The sequence below is a fragment of the Eptesicus fuscus genome, chromosome 10 (genome assembly GCF_027574615.1).
Source record: "Eptesicus fuscus isolate TK198812 chromosome 10, DD_ASM_mEF_20220401, whole genome shotgun sequence".
Classification (NCBI taxonomy): Eukaryota; Metazoa; Chordata; class Mammalia; order Chiroptera; family Vespertilionidae; genus Eptesicus; species Eptesicus fuscus.
This window is the reverse complement of record NC_072482.1, coordinates 39,381,835-39,406,435: the sequence shown is the minus strand read 5'-3', so window position 1 is coordinate 39,406,435 and position 24,601 is coordinate 39,381,835. Positions and strand designations below refer to the sequence as shown.

Here is a 24,601-nt window from a genome sequence, read left to right as displayed (position 1 = left end):
CCCCTCCTGCCTAAAGACAGAGCTCTCTCTCATTCACTCACCCTAAAGCAAAGTCTCACCCACATGCACAGATCTACTCAATTTTTTCCATAATGGAGATGCCTACTGCAGACTTTACTGGAAAACTGCACCAGTCAGCTACCCAGAATAATCATCAAAAAGAAAAATATTACCAAAAGAAACTACTGAAGAAATAGTGGTAATTTATAGAAAAGAACTTTTTTAAATTATTGTTCTTTTACTTTATAATATATAAGCATAATTTATATTATATTCACATACCCAGAATAATTGAAGACACAACATAAAACAAACAGCATGCTACAAAAAGAACTAAGCATAAGAAAATAACATTTGTTTGCTGGAATTAAAATATTCAGAGTAAGAATTAAAAGATAAAATAGAGAAAATGTCCCAAACGTTGCAAGAACACAATTGGACAACTAGCACAGAAAAGATGTGAAACAAGGAATCAATCTAGAAGGTCTATTATTCAACTAATATGGTGTGTTTTTCTAAATATTAGTATACAAAGAGAAAGGATAAATTATTTTTAAATCAGTAATAAATTCCTAGAGGAAAGTCACACCTGTGGCATTTCACCATAAAAGGACCAAAATAATCATTAAAGTTTCTAGAAAAACAAACAAAAATCGCCTATAAAAGAATGAGAACCACACTGATATAATTTTTTTTACCGCATGAAGATAATGAAGCATTATCTTCAAAATCCTAAGTGAAAGTTACTGTGAAACTAGAATTCTATATCCAGCCAAATATCAATTAAGTGCGACTGCAAAATAAATACACGTTTTCCAAATACAAGTTTGAAAGCCTCCCTCGTCTATATACCTTTTACTTGAAGAAGTTATGTACATCCCTTATCAAAATAAGGGCAAAAACCATGAAAGAGAAAGTCATAGAACCCAGAAAATGTCTTTAAGAGTGAAATGGAGAAACATCCTTGAAGACTGTTGTGCAGCAGATTTAGAGAATGATAGTCAAGACAGGAACAGGGACTATCATTCCTAAGAAGAGAAGATTCCAGGTCATAGCATTAATTTTCAAGATATGTTAAAGACTGGTTATGTTTTTTCAAGGAGAAAAGGAAAGGTTATTAAAAACTCTATAGAGGATCCAAAAGAACCTAAAAGAATGCCATGCCAAAGTATGAAGCATCTGAAATGTGGCAAGATTTTATGGAATTGATGCACTATAAGGAAAGGCAAACCATTTGATCTAGATGCCAAGAGCATCTCCTTTAAGGGGCCTATGGACTGACACACTTGGCCTGCAATTAAAAATAAATGAAATTTGGCAAAACCGGTTTGGCTCAGTGGATAGAGCATTGGCCTGCGGACTCAAGGGTCCCAGGTTCGATTCCGGTCAAGGGCATGTACCTTGGTTGCAGGCACATCCCCAGTAGGGGGTGTGCAAGAGGCAGCTGATCGATGGTTCTCTCTCATCGATGTTTCTGACTCTCTATCCCTCTCTCTTCCTCTCTGTAAAAAATCAATAAAATATATTTAAAAAATAAAAAATAAAAATAAAAAATAAATGAAATTTTACCCCCCCCACCCAGGCCATCTTAGTGGTGAAAAATACTTATTTTATCATAATAATATCAAGAGTGTCACTGATTTTTAACTTTTAGAATCAACCTATAGGAAAAAAAAGCTGGAGGATTTAAATGTGGTTACAGAATAAAATTTATTGTTATCAGTCCTGGCATTGTAAAAATAAATAACAGAAAATAGGAATGGGCAGGGGAAAAAGGCAGTGAAGATAGGGGTAGAGGGCATTAATGTCACTTTCTTACACAGTGAAAGGTTGAGACATACTGAGAAAAGTTAACAGAACAAGATAATAGAGATTTAAATTATTAAAAATCAAAAGGCAATCCATTTTAGGAAGTAAAATAACATAACTCAAAATTGGGGAAATGATGAAGTGAAAGTAACAGGTTAACAGGTAATGTAAGCACATTTTGACACTTCATTATCAAAGTGGAAAATAAATGATGCTCAAATCTGATAAATGGAAACATATGTACAATGATACACAAACAGGTATCACATATGTGCGCTGAGCCTCGTATTCCTGAATAACCCATAACTTTTTAAACATATTCTCCACATTTTCATAGTTGCCCTAATTATTAATCCCACTTTCTCAAGGTAAAATGTAAAAAACTATGTTTTCCAGTCTCAATCATAATTAAAATAAAGATGTGACCTACACTTTGTCAATCAAACCTAATTCAGCATTGAGTCACAGGATTGAATGGACTGGGTTAAGGGAGTCCATTTTTTGGCACAGGTATGAAATGTGTTTTAGGGTCAAAGGAAGCAGCAACTGACTTAATCATATTGGCATATACGCAATTTGTTCCAGCACATTAGTGTTTCATGTAACTAAGAAACAATAATAGGCATGGCATAACTGCAGAGCTGAGAGTCTCAGAGAAATTCAAGTCCATACACTATGCCTTTTGGCTCAGGCTGGCCCATCTGCTCCATTTCAAAAGTGTTTATTACATGGTTCTCCCAACTTTTATGCATTTTGCTCTTAACTCTATAACTCAGCAGGTTCAATCCTTCCTGACTCTAATTGCAAACCCTTACAAAGTTGTATAAGTTTTAAGTGGTCTGCCCAACCTATTTTTTTCCATAAACCCTGTTTGTTTTAGTGAGTATTTCTGTAGAATGAAGGACTTCGTAAAAATGAATAAACTGTGTTATAGCCAAAATAGTTGTACAATGTTTTACTTAGAGAAACGGAAATAGCCATCAAAAGAACAAAATAGAGAAATGGTTAAAAGTGACCGTGTTTAGGGAGTGAACCTAGGGGACAGGGATGAAAAGTGTTGCTTTGCATTATAAGCTCTGCTAAACTATATGTGTTGTTGATATGGTTACGTATTACTCTAATTTTTAAAATCTCTTTTACTGCCATAAATAGAAAAGGGAAAAAATGGGAGGTGGAGAACTATAATAACAATGATACTATTCACAATGTCAATAAAAATACATAAAATATTAAAAAATAAACTTCTCAAGATGTGGAACAGCTATGCAAGAAACTATATAACATAATCAAAGTTGTAAGAGCAAAAAAGATAAATAGAAAGAAAACCAAGTTCGTGGAAGAAACAGCAACAGAAGTGGCAGGGAGTGTATATGTTTGCAAAGGCTGATTATCTATGACTGATAAAAGTGCTGAAATTTTGGAGTAGATAAATTATAGAGGTAAAATGGTATACTTCCTAATTTTATTTTTCAAAACCTTTGTAGACCACAGTTTCAATAAATTTTTAAGTTAAATTAAAACAGCTAGATACCACAAAACCACAGTATTATAGAAAAGACAAGAAAATATTACCAGTTATAGCACAAAAGTTATAATTTTGTAAGTGTAAGTACCATTTTAATGGGAAAGTAAGTTACATGACCATCAAAGTGAAGAACAGAAAGTCAACAAATGTAGATTTCTTATTTAACACTTAAAATGTTAAACTTTTTCACCATGAAATGAGGTAATGATTTCTTTCTTTTCACTGCTGTTGCTAACAGCAAAAGCACAAGTTTAAACAAAAGAAAAATCTTGAGTGAAACTCAAATAATTTAAGTGTATAAGGGGGCACATCAAAAATAATTAGAAACAGAAACACATAATTATATAATTTAATCTTGCTTTCTCCAGTTCCATGTAGAAGGAAAAAAGAGCCAAATGAAATGAAATATGAGAGTATAATTTACAAGGTGTGTACAGTATTTAGGAATATTATATATTTTTTAAAAGTGTTTTACAGGTGGGCAAATGTGAAAGTAAATTCCTGAAATGTTATAAAATATGTTGCAAGTTCCAATTTAGAAGCATATCATCAACAAAATTCACAATAATTATTAAAGCCTGAAGTTAGTTAACTGCAAAATAATTACCTAACACGAGGCCCTGTTGTACTATGAAAATATCAGGGTTCAAGAATTTAAGATGTGAGATTGAACTGCAGTTCTGCCACTTATTAGCTGAGGGACTTAGAGAAGTTCCTAATCTTTATGAGACTCGGTTTTCTCATCTCTAAAACAGGAGCAATAATTCTTAGCACACAAGGCAACTGAAAGGATTAAACCAGAACACATACAGTTGTGACAGAAAGCCCTACCCAAAATAAACATGAACGTAAAAAGTAGTACCAATCCCCATAAATACATTTCTATTGCCAATATCTTTTACTTTCAATTTATATGCAAATCAGATCACAAATCACAGTTATTAAAAATCACATCTGAAAATTATTTACAAATTGTGTGCAAACTCTGCTTGAGAAGCTGCATGCTTCTTAATTAAAGCAATAAAATAAAAAAGTAAAGGTTCTAGAGTCCAGCGATCTGGTGGAGCCAGCTCTGTGAGCTGTGAGGCCTGGAACAATTACTCTACTTTCTCTAAACCTCAGTTTTCTCACCTATAATAAATGACATGGATGTCTAATTCAAAGAACGGCTGTGAACACTAAGAGAGATATGCATAAAACAAGTCATTTAACTTTTTTTATTTACCATACACTATGCTAAGCTTTGTTATATAAAATATACTACACAAAATTAGATCAGAATCCATTATTTTAATCTTCTTCGAAGCATATCTAAAACATAAGTCATAGCAAAAAAGGGCAGGTGGCAGGAGTGACACACTCAGCTCACTGTATTTTTTTTTTCTACAGGAATTATCAGCTTCTCCTTTAATTTCTTTCACTGAAAAACCAAATTACTATTATATATTATTTTTGAAATTCAATAAGAGCATTCAACAAATATTTATGAGTATCTTCTACATATTGGACATCTTCATGATTTTTCGGGATACCGCAATAAAAATATACAAATGCCCTGCCCTTACGGAATTCAGAAGAACTGACCAAGGGTCACTACACAGAGCAATAGCGTAGTGGTCACATCTCAAATACAGCGTCCAAGAATTTAAAACTTGTTCCCATTAGTACAACTAAATAGTTGTGGTCATGACAAAAATCCTATGGGAACAATGACTTGGCACAAGTGGAGCCAGGTTCCTAGCTGTCAGCTTCCCTCATTTGGGGCAGGACAACTGTCTATCAGATAGGACAACATTGCTCTGTCTGCCTGCTGTCTCAGCAAAGTCAACCTGCATCCAAAACAATCGCAAACTAAAAGAAGCTTATTTTCAATACTCTTAAAAAAAAAAAAAAAAGTTTCATTTTACCCCAGATAATATTAAGTCTAAAAAGAATTTTGACTCATTTCTCAAATAGGTTTTCGCTATTAGAAGCTTATTATAATCACAAGTGAAGTACACAATTTTTAACATACAATTTAAAATAACTTTACTTTTAGATTACCATCAGAAAACAATAAACTATTCTCAACGATTAAACACATGCTAAATCAGTAATAATTTTAAAGCCAAATATACTTGTATTGCCAAAGAGACATAATTTTCACCTAGCCATTCTTTGACTACGTATTTTTACTAAAAGCTCATTTAGAGAAGGAGAAGAACAGAGAGCACAGATTTCTAATTTGTTTTTAGTCCAATAGTTAATCAACTATTCTGATATATATATATATGTATGTATATATATATATTAAAGAAAACATCTGGGTTACATTATAATATGTACGCTAGAACAAAAATACTTTCATGATACTTCAGAACAATGACATAAAATATGCTTAATTTACAGTGACACAGCCAGACCCCACTATGGAAACCTGGTGATATTAGCCATGAAATTTGGCTTAAGAGAGGCCTCTAGTGGTTGTCTGTAGATGTTAGCTCCCCTTCCCACCACCAACTTCCAAGCTCTTATTCTCATTCTTCAGTCATTCTCTCTCCTCTCCCTCACCAATTAAAAACCTCAAGCAAAATAGCTAGTATTTTATCATTGAATTATTCAATTAAGTCCCAGAAATCAATGAAAATATGTATATAACTGGTGGCATTAAACCATTATGGATTTTCTAAGGGTAAATTCTCCAACTTCCCCATAAAACCAATTTAGAGAATTCAGTAAAATACAGACCCTAAACATTACCTTCCTAGTGTTAGCAATCTTAATAAAAATGAAATCTACGATAGTCTAAAAAAAACTATGAAAATGAAAAAACAAAGTCTACAAATTAGAATTCAAGACATAAAAATATAACATGTTTTTATGTTTACCTTCAGTGGCACTATGGGTCTTCTAAACATGTTTTGCACTATTCACAAATACTTAACACTAACACTAGATGCAAATCCAAGTCTAAACTTGATTCTCTCTATATAAATGATTAACCACATTCAGATGACTATGGTGTAACTCCTTTCCAGTTCCACTCCTGCAATATCCCTTTCCTTTATTTTTGAAGGCCACTCGGCTTCCAGAACCACCACACACCCACCCCACCCTGCCAGCCTTAGGAATTGCCTTATCTTTATCCAGGGCCCCAATGAAGTCTTTTGAAGCAAGAATGGAAATAGCATGGGTGCAAGGGTAGAAGGATACTGAATCTAGGAATGCTGAACCCTCACTCCCAACTATCTTCACTCCCTCATGCCACAGTGAATCACTCCCAGCCTTGTCCCACACTGAGCTATTGCTGAAGACTTGTCCTGCTATAGTGATAGCCTACCCCGAAAATACTGAGGCAATGGATACCTCAATATGTAGCCAAAGAACAACCATTTGCATCTATGTGCACAGCATTTTTTGCAACATAACTTAGGTTTAAAAGAGAAAGAGGGAAGCAAGAGGGCAAGGTGGAGAGAAGAGTGGAGGCAATAGAGAGAAGATCCTTTCCATGACATTTCCTAACTTTGTTAAAAAAATTGAAAAGAAAAAAAAAAAAACACCTCCCAAGTACCTCAAAAGAAGTAGATTACTCCTGGGTAGAAAGCTTTGAGATAGTATCTGATACCACAGATATTGAAACAGATAAAAATCCTGATAAGAAGCACTACATTTTAGTGATGGATGAAAAAGTCACAGGCCACTCCTGGGACCAGCAAGAAGGCCAAAGGAACAGGCCCAGGCTGACCTCTTCTGGCTCTAAATTCCATGACAATGGCCCACCTGCAGTCAAGGAAATGAGAGGAGAAAGGTTCTGGAAAGCCCAAATTGTTATCAAAAGGTTTGAAGAGTAAGGCATTTGTTCTTGATTCATAAGAAAACATTACAGCCGAAACCGATTTGGCTCAGTGGATAGAGTGTCGGCCTGCGGACTCAAGGGTCCCAGGTTCGATTCCGGTCAAGGGCATGTACCTTGGTTGCGGGCACATCCCCAGTAGGGGGTGTGCAAGAGGCAGCTGATCGATGTTTCTCTCTCATCGATGTTTCTAACTCTCTGTCCCTCTCTCTTCCTCTCTGTAAAAAATCAATAAAATATATTAAAAAAAAAAAAAAAAAGAAAACATTACAGAGAGAAACCAAGATGGCGGCATAGGTAAACACCTAAACTGCTGCCTCGCACAACAATTTCAAAACTACAACTAAAAGACAAAATGAACATCATCCAGAACCACAGGAAGGCTGGCTGAGTGGAAATTCTACAACTAGAAGGAAAGATAAAAGCACACTGAGGCTCACAGGAACTGTGGAAGGCAGAGGTATAGAGGCGCGTGCATGTGGAGAGGGCTGGCAACTGAGTACACGGCTGGCTTTCTCAATCGGGAGTGAGACAAAAGCTCCCGACTGCTCTATACTCCATTTCCGGGTAAGACTCTGGGGACGCAAACTCATATGGGGAGAAAATGGACTGTCTAGCAGTGGGCGAAACTCAAGGGCAGCTTTCTCTCAGAGGTGCTTGCAGCGATTACCGTGGGACACTGAGACCCAGGGGCCTCTTAGGGCAGGGCTGACAGGAAGCCATAGCTGTTTGCTCCGCCCCGAGACTCTGCCTCATCCAAGCTGAGCGCAGAGGCTTTTGCATATGAATGGCCTGGTCCTTTGAATTCTAAACTTATCTAACAAACTGCAGCTGAGTCAGTGAGACCCAGAACTTCCAAAAGAAGGCCCAAGGCCCCACAGCAGCTTGCACTGCTTCACAGCTGGGCCTCATCTGGGCTCCTCCAAAACCCAAACAAAGAAGATGAATCTGCAGATCTCTCCGTAGCTCCTGCTGGGTGGCCTCAGACAGAGGCTAAATTAGCACCTCCTTGGAGATCCAAGAGCCAGTGTACCCAGGGGTCAGAGTGGGACCATCCAGATTACAACTCCTCAGATCCATAAGAGACACACTCAGGGGGCAGACTCAGTGAGCACCAAAGCCCCACTGAAGCAAGTCTTGTCTCATAAGGGTGTCTCCAGCACAGAAGTTCTCCCATCATAGATACAGCTGATCCTCACAGCCAATTGGCCTGGAGGTCAATTCCTCCCAGTGATACCAACAACAATCAAGGTTTAACTACAACAAGACTGTGCACACAGCCCACAAAGGGGTGCACCAAGAGTGTCCACCTCAGGTAACTGGGGAGGCTGAGCCACTGGCCCTATAGGACTCCTAGTGCACAAAGCCACTCTATCAACTCAGGGAAGGAGCCAAAATGTGGAGACAAAGAAACAGGTCACAAATGAAAGAAATGGAGGAAAGCAAATGACTGGATATAGAGTTCAAAACCACGGTTATAAGGTTTTTCAAGAATTTTCTAGAAAAGGCCGATAAATTTAGTGAGACCCTCGAGGATATGAAAAAGGACCAACTAGAAATTAAGCATACACTGATTGAAATAAAAAATAATATACAGAGATCCAAGAGCAGACTAGATGATCGCAAGAATCAAGTCAAAGATTTGAAATACAAAGAAGCAAAAAACACCCAACTGGAAAAGCAAAAAGGAAAAAGAATCCAAAAATATGAAGATAGTGTAAGGAGCCTCTGGGACAACTTTAAGCATACCAACATCCGAATTATGGGGGTGCCAGAAGAAGAGAGAGAGCAAGATACTAAAAACATATCTGAAGAAATAATGACAGAAAACTTCCCCCACCTGGTGAAAGAAATAGACTTACAAGTCCAGGAAGCGCAGAGAACCCCAAACAAAAGGAATCCAAAGAGGACCACACCAAGACACATCATAATTAAAATGCCAAGAGCAAAAGACAAAGAGAGAATATTAAAAGCAGCTTGAGAAAAACAGTTAGTTACCTACAAGGGAGCACCCATACGACTGTCAGCTGATTTCTCAACAGAAACTATGCAGGCCAGACGGGAGTGGCAAGAAATATTCAAAGTGATGAATAGAAAGAACCTACAACCAAGATTACTCTACCCAGCAAAGCTATCATTCAGAATTGAAGGTCAGATAAAGAGCTTCACAGATAAGAACAAGCTAAAGGAGTTCATCACCACCAAACCAGTATTATATGAAATGTTGAAAGGTATTCTTTAAGAAGAGGAAGAAGAAGAAAAAGGTAAAGATAAAAATTATGAACAACAAATACATATTTATCAACAAGTGAATCTAAAAATCAAGTGAATAAAAAATCTGATGAACAGAATAAACTGGTGAATATAATAGGATCAGGGGCATAGACAGGGAGTGGACTGACATTTCTCGGGGGGAAAGGGGTGTGGGGGGTGCAGGAAGAGACTGGACAAAAATCGTACACCTATGGATGAGGACAGTGGAGGCGGGTAAGGGCAGAGGGTGGGGTGGGAACTGGGTGGAGGGGAGCTATGGGGGGGAAAAGGAGGAACAATTGTAATAATCTGAACAATAAAGATTTATTTAAAAAAAAAATAAAATAAAAAAGAAAACATTACAGGCCCTCATTGGCCAATGTACATGTCTCAGTTATAAAGGTTGGCCATCTAGATTCCATGCACAGCTGACAATAAGGTGACAGCAAGAAGTAATGTAAAATTTAAATTTAAAAATGCTTAAAACCACAAAAATTATGCATGGAAATGTACCAAAGAAGTAAATGTAAATGTCTTACCACAGTATAACAATCCATGTTCATTTGGATTATTTTTAAAAGATAAAATTACTGGAAGATGCAAAAAGGTTTTGGAAATATTGACATCCAAAAGGTTAAGAAGTATTCAAAGCTGTACACAGAACAGTAACTCTCACTATGCAGAAAATGCAATTATCAGAAGAACTTCTAAAAAATTATAGATAGCTGAAGTTTACTGTAGTCAATTTCACTTTGCCTTTTAAAATAGAAAAATTGGCCCTATTCTAATGAAAATTCAAATTTTACAGATCATTATGAAAAATGGACAACTTAAGCAAAATAAAAACATAAGGTCAAACTGAAAAAAATTTTAAATGTTTCAACTTAGAATACATAAAGGGATTTATTCAGAGCAATATTCTAAAGTTACTTTTTAAAACTTTGTATAAGTACCAAGAATTTAAAAAGCTCCGAAACATTTTAATATTATTAGTTTTCATAACATATTCTCAAGCTTTTCTCTTGCTGATATTCATAATAATTTTTCAGCATTGTTTCAGATACTGAGAATTCAGTAGTGATCCAACAGACAAAAATCCCTGCCCTCATAGAACTCATCTTCTAATAGGGTAAGAAAGATCAACAATATAAATAATAACATATTATGATAGATGGTGTTCATCTCTCTAGAGAAAAAGAAAGAAGCCATAGTGGGTAACAGTAAGAGGGATGGGATTCCATATAAATAAACTGATCAGTAAATGCCTCAATGGCAAAATGGTATTTGAACAGCGACCTAACAGAGTCAACCAAGAGCACTTCCTGAAGGGTGGATAGTGGGCTGTGAAATATGGTGAGGTCAGGTGTACCCCTGTAGGAATTTGACTTTCCCACTGGGTCTAATGAGAAACTACCGAGGCCTTTCAAGACTAGAAGAGATCTGATGTTGATCCACATTTGAAAGGACCAACTCTGCCTATGGCACTGAAAGGTTAGAAGTGCAGACAGTAGATAGGAGGCTCTGGCTACAACTCAGGTGAGAAAGGCAAGTGATTTGGACCAGGATCAGAGGTAATAGCAGTAGAAGTGGCCTGATTCTGGACATACTGTGTATGCAATGCCTGACGATGTTTTGGAATTGAATGTGGGAAGGCAGAGCCTGAGGGAAAGAAAGAAAACAAGGACCCCAAGGTGGAAAGGCAAACTCTTACTTATTTCAGTAATTAGCCAAATTTAATCTTTAATTAAAGTGTAAGCACATCAAAACTGTATCAATTTTCTCTATAAACATGTGAAGATCATCTTGTAAAATGTTTTGGGTTTTGTTTTTTGTTTTTTGCAGTGTTGTATGTAGTTGATTTTAAGTTGAATGACAGCACGATGCTTGTAATCCTGAATTTCTTTCACAGCCTGTCATTTTATTGCCAAAATCAAGTTCTTATTTTCCATAGGCAGCTTCTTTGGATTTCTACTCATTTAAGAACATATATTTCAAGCTAGGCAGCACCTCACCTAACTGTCTTGTCACTTTGTTAACGTTGTAGTTCACTTTTTAACACATTTTTTATTGTGATCTGTGTCCCAGCAGGAAAGCCCATTCAAGCCCATAACTCTTAACCACCGTTCTTACTCCCAGAAAGACTCTGGAAGGGCAGCCCCACTTATGAGCTCCTATTTTGCATTAGTGGGACAGCCGAGCTGGATTATGAAAAATGGAACAAGGGGTGTGGACAGAGTTGAAAGACAAAAGAAACCCCTCCAGGTCAGAGTGCACCAAGGCTCTCCTAGAACCTATAAAAAGGCCCACTAGAATAGGAATCTAAGAAAATCAATTAACTACTTAACAGGAGCATGGAAACATGGTTCTTTCTTACTTTCTGTTAAAATTATAACAATATACAAAAAAAGAGCACAAATGAGTGTTCTGCTCAGTTTTCAACAATGGAACCTATGTAATCAGCACTTAGAACAAGAAACTTACCAGCATCCCATACCCCTCCCTCACACCATCTTCCAACTTTTAAGCACCATATTAGCCACTAACCTGACACCTAACACAACAGATTAGTCTTATCTAGTTTTGCACTTGGATCATACACTATGTACTCACTTGAATCTGGCTTTTTAAAGTCAAATTGTATTTGTGAGATGAAAACACATTGTTCCATTAAATTCTTGGTTCATTCCCCTTGCCAAACAATATTCTATTTACTTATTTTTTTTCCAATTCTCTGGTTGGTGAGCACTCAGGTAGGTTACGGTGTGAGGCTATTAGAAACAGTGCTTCTAGGAACATTCTTAAACTTATCTTTTGTACATTTCTGTTGGTATATATACACAAGAGTAGAATTACTGGACTTATAGGATTCAGGTAGATAATGTTAAACAATTTTTTAAATGGTTGTACCATTTTATATTTCCAACAGTAGTATATGAGAGATGGGTTGATCCACATCCTCAGCAATACTTGGTATTTTTCATTTTAGCCAGAATGATGTCTTTAGTGATATCACACTGTGGTTTTAATTTGTATGTCCTGATAACTAAAGAAACTGAACATTTTTTCATATTTTTATTAGCCATTTCGATATCTTCCTTTGTGAAGTGCCTATGCAAGACTTTTGTCCATAATTCTATTAGGATGTCCTTGTTATTTTTAATTGTAAGAGTATTTTATATTTCTAAGTATAAATTCTGATGAGCTTCCCCAAATCTGTGGGTTATCTATTTACTCTCTTACTGGGGCTTTTTGAAAAATACATTTTTAAAATTTTAATGAAGTCAAATTTTATCATCCTTTTAAAAATGTCAGTGTTCCTGGCTTTTTCATTTGTTTTATCTTATTTAAGAAACTAGAGGCCCGGTGCACGACATTCGTGAACAGGGGGGCGGGGAATCCCTCAGCCTGGCCTGTGCCCTCTCACAGTCCAGGACCCCTTGGGGGATGTCCACCTGCCAGCTTAGGCCCGCTCCCCACAGGCGGACATCCCTCAAGGGGTCCTTAGCGCTGCCACCACCGCCACTGCGCTCGCCAGCCGTGAGCCTGGCTTCTGGCTGAGCGGCATTCCCCCTAGGGGAACGCACTGACCACCAGGGGGCAGCTCCTGCATTGAGTGTCTGCCCCCTGGTGGTCAGTGCGCATCATAGCGACTGGTCATTTTGCCATTCGGTCAATTTGCATATTAGCCTTTCATTATATAGGATCTTTGCCCTAGCTGGTTTGGCTCAGTAGATAGAGCATCGGACTGCGATTGAAGGGTCCTGGGTTTTATTCCAGTCAAGGGCTCATGCCCCAGGTGGCAGGCTCAATACCCAGTAGGGATCGTGCAGGAGGCAGCAGGTCAATGATTCTCTGTCATCATTGATGTTTCTATCTCTCTCTCCCTTTCCCTTCCTCTCTGAAATCAATAAAAATATATATTTTTTTAAAAATAAATCTTTGCCTGCACAAGACTATAGAGATATTCACCTATGCTTTTTCCCAAGAGCTTCATCATTTTTTTCTTTGACAGAACTGGAATTCCATCTGGAATTGACATTTGTGTGATACTTTCCATGGTACCTAACTAAACCAGCATCATTTATTAAAAAGTCCACCTTTTCCACTCTGAATGTAATTTCACCTTTTTCCTGAATCAGATGACACAACGAACTGTTTCTGGACTCTTTTATTCTGTTTCATTGGTCTATGTGTCTATCTTTACACCAATACAACGTTATGATTACTATAGCCTTATAAAACATTTTGACACCTGATAATTACATCCTCTAGCTTTATTCTTCAACCAGTGGCCCGGTGCACACAATTCATGCACATTAAAAGGGGATTAATTAGAAGAAATAATTTAATATTGCTATTTGCCCTTTCTCTATAATAGAAGTGTCAGAGATGAAAGAAAATTAGTAAAATGTATATGAAAACCTTCCTCCTGTCAGAGTCTGGGGCACACCACGGGCCCTAGAGTCAAGTCCCCACCCACTCACATACGCCTCAAAATCACGTGAGACCCAGACCCGGCCAGCTCCCGCCCCCATTGGGCTAGATCCAGACCTGGCCAGTCCTACCCTTGTCAAGCCCCGCCAGGACGGGGGCATGGCCTGAGGTCCCCCAACCCATACCGGGGTGGGGGGCATGCCTTGAGGTCCCCCATAAAGCTCTGCCAGGTGGGGGACACTGCCTGAGATCCCCTGTCAAGCCCCCCTGGGTGGGGGGGGCATTGCCTGAGGTCCCCTGTCAAGCCCCGCCAGGTGGGAGGTCGCAGCCTCAGATCTCCCATCAAGCCCCACTGGCAGGGGGGTGCAGCCTCAGGTCCCCCATCAAGCCCCACTGGGCAGGGGGCACGGCCTGAGTTCCCCTGACCCAGCACTGAGGGTGCACCTTGAGGTCCCCCGTCAAGCCCCGCTGGGTGGGGAGCACGGCCTGAGGTCCCCTGTCAAGCCCCCCCAGGCAGGGGGGCGCAGCCTCAGGTCCCCTGGCCCGGTGCTGGGGCGAGGGGCGCGGCCTGAGGTCCCCCGGCCTGATGCCGGGGTGGGGGGCGCGGCCTGAAGTCCCCTGTCAAGCCCCACCTAGTGGGGGGCGCGGCCTGAGGTCCCCCAGCCTGGCGCTGGGGCGGGGGGAGCAGCTTGAGGTCCCCTAGCCCAGCACCAGGACGGGAAGCGCACCTTGAGGCCCCCCATCAAGCCCCGCCAGGCAGGGGGAGTGGCCTCATGTCCCCCAGCCTGGTGCCGGGGCAGGGGACAAGGCCTGGGGTCTCCGTCAAGCCCCGCTGGGTGGGGGGCGTGGCCTGCGGTCCCCCGGCCTGGTGCCAAGGTGGGAGGCGTGGTCTGAGGTCCCCTGTCAAGCCCTGCCAGGTGGGGGATGCGACCTGACGTCCCCTGTCAAGCCCTGCTGGGTGGGGGACACGGCCTGAGGTCCCCTGTCAAGCCCCATGGGGGCGGGGGAGGGCGTAGCCTCAGGTCCCTGCTGATTGCTCGTTAAGGCGCCTTATGGGAACTTGGCCTCAGCTGTGGGTGCAGCCATCTTTGTGACAGAGTGATGGTCAATTAGCATATTCCCTCTTTATTAGATAGGATTGCCTTGGCTATTCTTGGCTTTAAAATTGTTAACATGGTATGTGGTTCAGTTAGTTTAGATCTTCTCTATTCTCACTGAGTAATATTTTGTGATTTTTCTATATATAAAGTTCTTATACATGCATCACCATCTTCACCTAAAAACACTCTATACGCCCTAGCCAGTTTGGCTCAGTGGATAGAGCGTCTGCCCACGGACCAAAGGTTCTTGGGTTCGATTCTAAGCAAGGGCATGTACCTTGGTTGCAGGCTTGATCTCTGGCCCGTGCAGGAGGGCAACCAATCGATGTGTCTCTTTCACATCGATGTTTCCCTCTCTCTGTCTCTCCCCCTTCCTTCCACTCTCTCTAAACATCAATGAAAAAATATCCTCATGTGATGATTAACAATAAATAAATAAATAAATAAATAAATAAATAAATAAATCCACTCTACACTATACTTTTATAGTAGGAGTAACTGCAGATTATTTTCATGTAACTAATGTATGAAACAGCCTGTAAAGCCATGATAATGCCAAAATTCTTAAAAACAGTAAATGTAAAATACCCTAAGGTCATAGGACTTATTTGCTATAGCAATAAATCAAGAAAAAAAGAACACATGCAATGTTACCCAAGATTTAGTAGATAAAACCATCACAAAAAAGAGCTTAACCTTACTTATATACCAATAAAGGAATAGATGATATTGGTTATAGCCCAGTAAATTAGGACTAAATTGTACCCTTGAGAATGGACTATGTGAATCGTGTGAATAATAAGCAACAAGATCAATCTAATCAGGCCAAAGTTTAAGATAAAGCTTAGATAGAAAACTATAGTTTAGAGCAGCCAGAATCCCACAACATAACATTCAAACTGTGATCCATAGTATTAAGGCTATATAAAGAGTTAGTTTTTTAAAATAATCCATCTCTATTTCTTTTAGAGAAGAGACAAAAGGAAATTTAGCCAAACTATTTCTGACTATATTAAACCTAGCTTATTAAATTATAACTAATCAGAAGTTAAAAACTCAGATGACCTCCCTGTGTTTCTCTACATTACTCCATTACTCACATAATTCAACCCAAGCTGGCCATATGAAGGACACAGTTATACAGTATTTTCAAATCAACATAGAGAACTATGGGAAGAAAAACACGCAATTGATTTGTTTTCTTAAGTGTTTGGCTTATTATATAGCATACATATCTTTTATGGTATAAATTTTTAAAATTTAAAATCAGTCCAAAATGCTCACAATGCTCAAAATTTCAAAATAATTATTTGCAAATATTTAACAAATTTTGCCCAAGATTTTAAGGAAATGACATTCTATATTCTCACCTTACAAACTGTATCCACATCCCAAGGTAGTATAGTCCTCAGATCAATGACTTCACAAGACACTCCAAGCTTTTCTTGAGCCATGGAAGCCACCTCTCGGATCACATGAACCTGAAATAAGAAGAAAAATATGTAGAGAATGAATACAGAAATTCAGGCCTAAAACATTAGTTGAGTTCTGACATCATTAATAGAAGTACTATTTAAAGTTGGAGGAACTGAATTTCACAGAGAATAAATTTGTTTTAGACATGTTGAACTCAATATTCCACCAAAATAACAAAGTATAAATGTCTAGAAACAGGTGGAAAGAGGTTCCTAGAGAAAGCGAGAGCAGTCATTACTAGAGATACTGGTTCCAAAGACATCAGCCACAGAGGTCAAGTCACAGAAGTAAGTGGGGCTTCTAGGGAAAGCTTTTAGAGGGAAGAGTCAAAAGCAGAATCATGAAACCCTGCAGATGACCAACAAGTAAGGGGAAATAGATGAAAATGAGCTTCAAAAACAACAACAAAACAAAAAAAAAGAAAAAAAAGAAAGATACAGGAAGAAAATAAGGAGACTGTGTATTCCAGAACCTAATTAAGAGAGTAGCAAGTGCCATATACCATAGAAATATGGGATAGAGTTAGATTTAACAATTAGAAGATTAGTGGTATTAACAGAAGAGTTTTAGTGACTTAATGGGAACAGAATTCATAAGGTGAAAAATCATAAGGAAGTTAACAAATTAAATACTGGGGAAGAAACTGTTCAAGATTAGTAATCAAAAAAAGGAGGAAACTATACTAGTACTGAAAAGAAAAGTAGGATGGAAAAAAATGTACTTTTTAGATAATGAAGAGATACACACCTTTTTAATAAAATGGACATGGAAAGAAGAAACTGAAGATGAGGAGAGAGAGGGACCAATTGATACATCACAGTACTAAAAATAAAATGTAATATAATCTGAAACAGATTTGGAGAGGTAGCTATGACAGACACCTCCCCTTAGAAGACAAAGAAAACAGGAAATGACTGAAAGAAGTGATAGGTATAAAGGGAAAACAAGTAATGGAAGTTACTATCTAATACACCCTAATTTCCCTCTTTAAAAGAGAGGCAAGGCCCGGCAGGTGTGGCTTAGTGGCTGAGCATTAACCCATGAACCAGGAGATCATGGTTTGATTCCAGGTCAGGGCACATGCCCAGTTTGCAGGCTTGATCCCCAGAAGAGGGCATGCAGGAGGCAGCCAATGATTCTCTGTCATCATTGATGTTTCTATCCCTCTCTTTCCCTTCTTTTCTCTGAAATCAATAAAAAACACTTTAAAAAAAAAAAAAGAGAGAGAGAGATAAAGAGAGAAGTACACATGTTGAGATTGTCAGGGATGTGGATAAAAAGGTTTCCCACTGGAGGCAAGAAACCATGAGGACTGGAGAAGAGAGGAGGAGGTTGTGATACTGCAAGTAATTTGCATTATCTTCTTTATACTACCATATTAAAGTCTAAAATAAACAAATATTTCCTTTACACAGAAAAAAAGAAAAATGGAGCACTCCTGTAAAGGGTGATTAAGAAGTGTAAGAGAGAGATGTCTATGGCCAGAGAAAGAGCTCTGAGCTTAAATGCTTGGAGATAGAGCAATGAGACAAGAAGCACTGGGAAAAGTGGGTACAGATTATGGTGAGGTTTACTGGAAAAGAGAACAGTATGGAATTCTGAGGTTGGACCAGTGAATGGTCCACATGGTCAGTAAAGTAACCATGATAGATGGCAGCAGATGAGATGAAAAAGAAAATATTAAAGTGTAGCAACAAGTAGTGAATAGGTAAAATGTACTACAAAAGAAACAAGTGTTTTAATTAATACATTTTCATAAACTCAACCTATTTTTAATGGCTTCGCAAGCCTATATAATAAAAGCCTAATATACTAAGTGTCCGGTCATCTGGTCAGCCATTCAACCAATCAAAGCGTAATATGCTAATAATATGCTAAGGCCACTCAACTGTTCGCTATGACATGCACTGACCACCAGGGGGCAGACAGTCGACTGGTCGACCAGTTGCTATGACGTGCACTGACTGCCAGGAGGCAGATGCTCTGACAGGTAGGTTAGCTTGCTGCTGGAGTCTGGCTGATCAGGACTGAGCGAGATGGGCCAGACACATCCTGGAGCCCTCCCATGGTCCCTCCCCAGCTGATCAACCTCCCGCGTCTTTCCCCAGCCCTGATCGTGCACTGGTGGAGTCCCTCAGCCTGGCCTACACCCTCTCGCAATCTGGGACCCCTCAGGAGATGTCAGAGAGCCGGTTTTGGCCTGATCCCACAGGCCAGGTCGAGGGACCCCACTGGTGCATGAATTTGTGCACTGGGCCTCTAGTATGCATATATATTTTAATGACTGAATAAGCACCTGACCTTCCATCAAAAATCAGTACCAGCAACAAGACAAATCTGACATAAGGAAAGCATTGTTTTTAATTCTTCATAGTATCAGGATTAAAAGTAAGATCTTCTAAGCACATGAACCTTACCAGTTGGTATAAATGTTACTCACCTGAGTGCCCCAGGCAACTAGAGTAACATCACTCCCTTCCTGTATGACCTCGGCCTGGGACAGGGGGATGTTGTACGGTTCCACGGGAACCTGTTCCACTGAATAAGAAACGGGGGGAAATGAAAGGTTAATTAGTTTCTCTTGTGTGACATTTGTACATAAAAGAATATAAGAAATTCATTGTGGCAAAGCTTTATTTATTCTTCCATAAATGTCAGGTTACTTATAACAGAAATGGCATTTACCATACAGCTTCATGATATGACTACAAAGATGAAAAATACAATATAAATGTATGAAATATATCAGCTATCTTGGAACAGAAAAAGCACGTTAGGTAAAAACTAAGACAATAAAGTGTAGGCTTTACACAATAATAATGTATCAAACTGTAACATACTAATGGAAGATGTTAGTAACAGGGAAACCTGGGTGTGGGATATATGGAAGCTCTGTACTATCTTCATACTTTTTTTTATAAATCTAAAACTGTTCTGAACAATAAAGCTAAAAAAGTTAATATATCTGCTAAAACTTTATTGGACTAAATTAAGTTCCCAGACAAGTTTTCTATCAAGGAGCAAATTTACAAAAGTCTGGGGGGGGGTGGATAAAACCACATAGCAGGGCCCAATATTTTATTTTTACACTTTGCTATTATGAACACTTTGTTAACTGAAGCAGGTAACAATACCTTAATTTTCAAGACTGAATCCTGTGGAACTCAAAGAGAGAAATTGAATCAGCTCCACCAGGCCAAAATGAAGAATAGCCACTGGCATCCCAGAGAAAACCATTTAATGATTTCTCTGCCCAACCAAGAACAAGCAATAGAGAGTTGACTGAATTCAAGAGGAAATCATAAGGCAAATTTCTTAAAATGAAATTAAGTAGTAAGTTAACAGAATTACCCAATTATATTTGGAGGCCTTCCTAAATTCCTGTGTGAGAGCATTACAATGGCACTTGTGGGGGGAGGAGTGGAAAAAGCTCTATTTTGTTCATTTTTCCCCATGGTCATATTATCATTGCTACATAATTTTTTTTATTATTATTCAAGGAGCACAAAAGAGTAAAGTAAAAAGTTCTCTCTGCAACCCAGTCAGCCCTTCCAAATCCATTGGGTAAAAGTAATCAATGCCAACAATTTCCTGGGTGTCTGCAGTGGACAGCTTTTTCTCTGTGGCATTCAGGTTTCTTAATCCTATTGCTACAATTTGGGAAATGCCCCATCTTATGAGGCAGGACTCTTTCTCCACTACAAAAGTGAAGTCCATGTATTAAGTTTCTCAGCTTCTCTTGTGGCTAGGGCACAAAACATGGGCTCTGCCAATCAAATGCACCCATGCCAAACTCTGAATTGGAAACTGTCCAGAATCTATTCCAGAGTACTAGTAACAGTGGAGGCAGATCTGTTATCCAGGCTCAGGGGTGTTCATGATTCAGACTGCAGTTCCATCCCCACTGACAACTGCTAGGGAATATTTGCAGAGCCAATTATGCAGTGGAATTGGGGGCATTCCTTCTAGATAGATATACAGCCTCTAAGCCAGGTTCTCAGGCACATACAAAGACATATGTAAATTTTTTCTTTTCACAGAATCACATCATACATGCTGTTAAGAACTCTTCTACATGTTAAGAACCCTTCTATAACATCCCTTTTTTCCCCACTTAGCAATATAGCTTGGCCATGTTTTCAGGTCAAAAATAAAGGATTTTTTTAAAAATCATATTTATAAGTAAAAACTATAAAATTCAATGGTGCTGTTATCAGTGATGTGGTAGAAAATTTTATTCCTTGTATTTTTTGTATATTTTCAATCCCATAACATTTCTATAACCAATGCTAAAGAGAGAGAGAGAGAATTTTTTCAGTCACCAATATCCTATATAATAAAAGGCTAATATACAAATAGACCAAAAGGGGGGAACAACCGAACAACCGAACAACTGATCCCTAAGATGTGCACTGACCACCGGGGGGCATGCGCAGAACATGGCAAGCATTGGCAGCAGGTGGCAGAGTGCAGAACATGGCAGGTGTCGGCTGCGGTGTGATGGTGAAGCAGGTGAGCATGGGCGCCAGACCAAGCGGGCGCCGGTCGCTGGTGGTAACTGAAAATTCTTTGCTCCCGAGCATCACGGTCCCACTCGGCACTTGCACCTACTGCTGGCGCCGGCCCCGCTTGCGCCCACAGCCGGCACGGAGCTGTCACTTGCACCCACTGCCAGTGCCTGGTGCTGGCCCCAATCACTCGGTGCTGTCAGTGGGTGCAAGTGGCGGCTGCCAGCCCTGATTGCCCCTCAGGAGCAGGGGAAGGTGGAAAAGCCCTGGGGGCAATTGGGGCTGACAGCTGCCTCTCGCACCAGCTGCTGGGGATGGCCCCGCTCACACCTACAGCCAGCACCAGAGCCACCCCTCACATCTGCTGCTGGCACCCAGCACCAGCCCCAATCGCTCAGCGTCATCAATGGGTGCAAGCAGCAGCTGCTGGCACTGATTACCCCTGAGGGCTTCTCCAACTCCCGCTGCTCCTGAGGGGCGATCGGGGCAGCAGCCACCACTCGCACCCGCTGATGGTGACAGCCCCACTCGCACCTGCTGCTGGTGCCGGCCCCAATCGCTCCGCGCTCTCAGTGGGTGTGAGCAGGGCTGGAACCATCAGCATGTGAGAGTGGAGGCAGCAGGAGCGGGGCTGCCAGCAGACAGGGGGGTCAGGCAGAGACGTGAAGGATGGGCCAAGACCTGCCCCTGTACCCACCGCAGCCTCACAGCCCACAGTTCCTTTTAAGGTGCACGAATTCATGCACTGGGCCCCTAGTCTATATATATAAAAGCCTAAGCGACCATCAGACCAGTCGCTATGACGTGCACTGACCACCAGGGGCAGACGCTCAACACAGGAACTGCCCCCTGGTGGTGCGCTGCTCAGCTGACTGCTGGGTGCCAGAACTGCCCCACAGTGGGAGCGCCGCTCAGCTGACTGATGGGTGCCAGATGCCAGGCTCAAGACTGGCAAGAGCTGCTATGGCGGCGTGAGCCTCTCCCATGGACACTCCCCCTGCATGCCCTTCCCCCAACCCAACTGGTACGAAGATCGGGACTGGCATTGGGACTGACTGGGCGCGAGCCCAGTGCCACTTCTTAGTCATGGGCGTGCAGGTATCGCCCCAGGATGGGAGCGCGGAGACTGCCGCAGAGTAGCGGCAGCGGCAGGCGCAGTGGGGCCATGATGAGCAGGAACGGCAGGCGATGTTGGACTGCCAATTTCGGCCCAATCCCCGCAGGCCACACGGAGGGACCCCACTAGTGCACGAATCTGTGCACCGGGCCTCTAGTGTTTAAATAAAATAACAAAATGGTAAAACCTATAAAACTACATTTGTGGGTAAACCTCAAAATAGATGACAATTAAGCTAACCATCCTATGAGATAAGCTGTGTTAGAAAAGTATCAGCATTAAAAGCATATTTTAAAGTTTTTGTGTAGCACACAAATTATGTTGAGTCAGATACTTCTACTCTCTACACCAGGAGTGGGCATCCCATAGCACGTAATTTTTTGTAAACAATGTTTTCCAATAAAACACAGCCACACATATTCATTTACATATTGTCTATGGCTGTTTGCCCTACAACAGAAGAGCTGAGCAGTTGTAAGAGATGGTATGGCCTGCAATCCTAAAATATTGTTGTCTATCCCTTTACAGGAAAGGTTTGCCAACCTCAATTCCAAGCAATGGTTTCAGTGGTTAATTCCAGCCCATACTTCCAGCCCATACATTGACAGCTTAAATACAATATTAGATGGATGGATAGACCGATGGCTATATGGATGGCTGGATGATGAATGCGTGGATGACTGGATGAATAAAGAGACAAAGGAAGAGACAAACAAGAAGACAGATATATTCAAATGTAGTATATTCTACATGGCAGTTCTCAGTGGCTAAACCAAAGTGAGGGTCAAGAACAACACAATGACATCTGGCAAAGATGCCAAAGGTGGCACATAGACTCTTTGACAACATCAAGTCTTTCCCAGCAGCAAGATCTGCAAGCCAATAGACAAGACTTGAAGCCAGTACACACTCTGTCTTACTGGTAAGTCAGTGGCCACCATTCAGGAGTCCTGTCTTTCCTGCCTTGTAAATCAGTCACCAGCTAGTAATTAGCAAATCCCTGAAACACACAACTCTAAGGGCTGGCACACCAAAAAGGTTGTGTGTGCACCTCCTTTGGAAAGTTCTGTTTCAAAGTATCAAATTACCCAAAATAGTAAAACCTCATTACTTTATCAATTAATTAAGGAACAAAATGGCAAGCAAAGTTTAATCCTCCATCAAGAAAATATCATGCAGAGAATTAGATTCAAGAAGAACCTTCTATAAAAAAACAAAAACAAAAATCTCTTAAGTTTTGCATAAATTTAATCCTGAGAGGAGAGAATTTTAATGTGTTCATTTACTTAAAACTTCACAAACAGGCAACCTAGAGAGCAAGCTATAATTCACAGGTACTTTTTAGTTACATTAATTTAAAAAATGTTTATTCTAAAAGAAAGTTATTATTTCAAATCAACCTTCTTGCATTCCTATCCTATGGCAATGTGCTTTTTGAAAGAGAGCAGGTAAGAGGAGTTAGAGCATGAAACTTCAGGAAGTGAGGAGTACCCTATACAATAATATTACAGATTCCTGTCTTCATAGCAGTGGTACAGAGACCACTGCTTTTTACCACATACTGATTACATTTTGATCCATGAACTAATGAGTGATCCACAGAGAAATCCTTCAGCAACAAGTATATGTTGACAAAAATGTAACTTAGAAAATAAGAAATCCAGCACTGGCCAGGTAGCTTGGCTGATTAGAGCACTGTCCCAATGCACCAGTTGTAGGTTCTATCCTCAGTCAGGCTACACACAAAGAATCAACCAATGAATGCATAACTAAGTGGGACAACAAAATGACGTCTCTCTCTCTAAAATCAATAACTTAAAAAATAAAAAATAAAAATTCTTTCCAAGGCTAAAATAAGAGATGCAATTTTTTGCTCAACTATCAGATAAGATAGCTTTTCATGTATTTTGTAACTTCCATATATATGCTCCCTCTGTAATTGCAAATGTACTTATATTCATATTCATATACTTGTAGATTCATGGCATTAGTTAGTTCATGCCTAGTCCCATCTTACTTACCATTCTCCTTTTTCCTTCTAGTTTTCTTCTAAATTACTGTATTGCTTTTGACATCTTACTAGTAAACACATTTTTAAAATAAGAGTGTACAAATATAAATACTATTATATACATTTATTCATTTAATAGTTATTGCATAACCAATATATGCAGACATAATACAAGATGCTACACTATGAAATTGTAAGAGGCAGTCCCTGTACTTGACAAACACACACTCAACTGGGAGTAAAAAGATGGAAAGAGAGGATCAGGAAACAAACAAGCACATGATATAGCAGTAAAGACGCACAGTTCTAGGAATACAAAGGGAAGCAACAACCTGATGAAAAGGATCGAGAAGGCTTTGCCACCAAGGAGGGCACTTAGAGATAAAGAGAAGGGTCTTAGAGATAAAGAGAAAATAAAAAAAGGTATTCCATGTAGAAACAAAAGGTGTATACAAAGACATGGAGGTGTGAAATTGTGTGTGTGTGTGTATGTGTTTGTGTGTGTGTGTGTACACACATCTACAAACACATGTAAA

General features: G+C 39.8%; 1 protein-coding gene across 2 annotated transcripts in view; it reads right to left on the bottom strand.

Annotated features, from left to right (window-relative positions):
* The window catches only part of BCKDHB (branched chain keto acid dehydrogenase E1 subunit beta), a 223,853-nt gene that overhangs the window by 117,636 nt on the left and 81,616 nt on the right, over positions 1-24,601 (bottom strand). For both annotated transcript variants that reach the window (XM_054722299.1, XM_054722298.1), the window contains exons 7-8: positions 18,870-18,967; positions 16,324-16,434 (exon numbers count right to left, since the gene is read on the bottom strand). In XM_054722299.1, the coding sequence (XP_054578274.1) occupies positions 16,324-16,434; positions 18,870-18,967 (209 nt within the window). The remainder of the gene's footprint in view (positions 1-16,323; positions 16,435-18,869; positions 18,968-24,601) is intronic.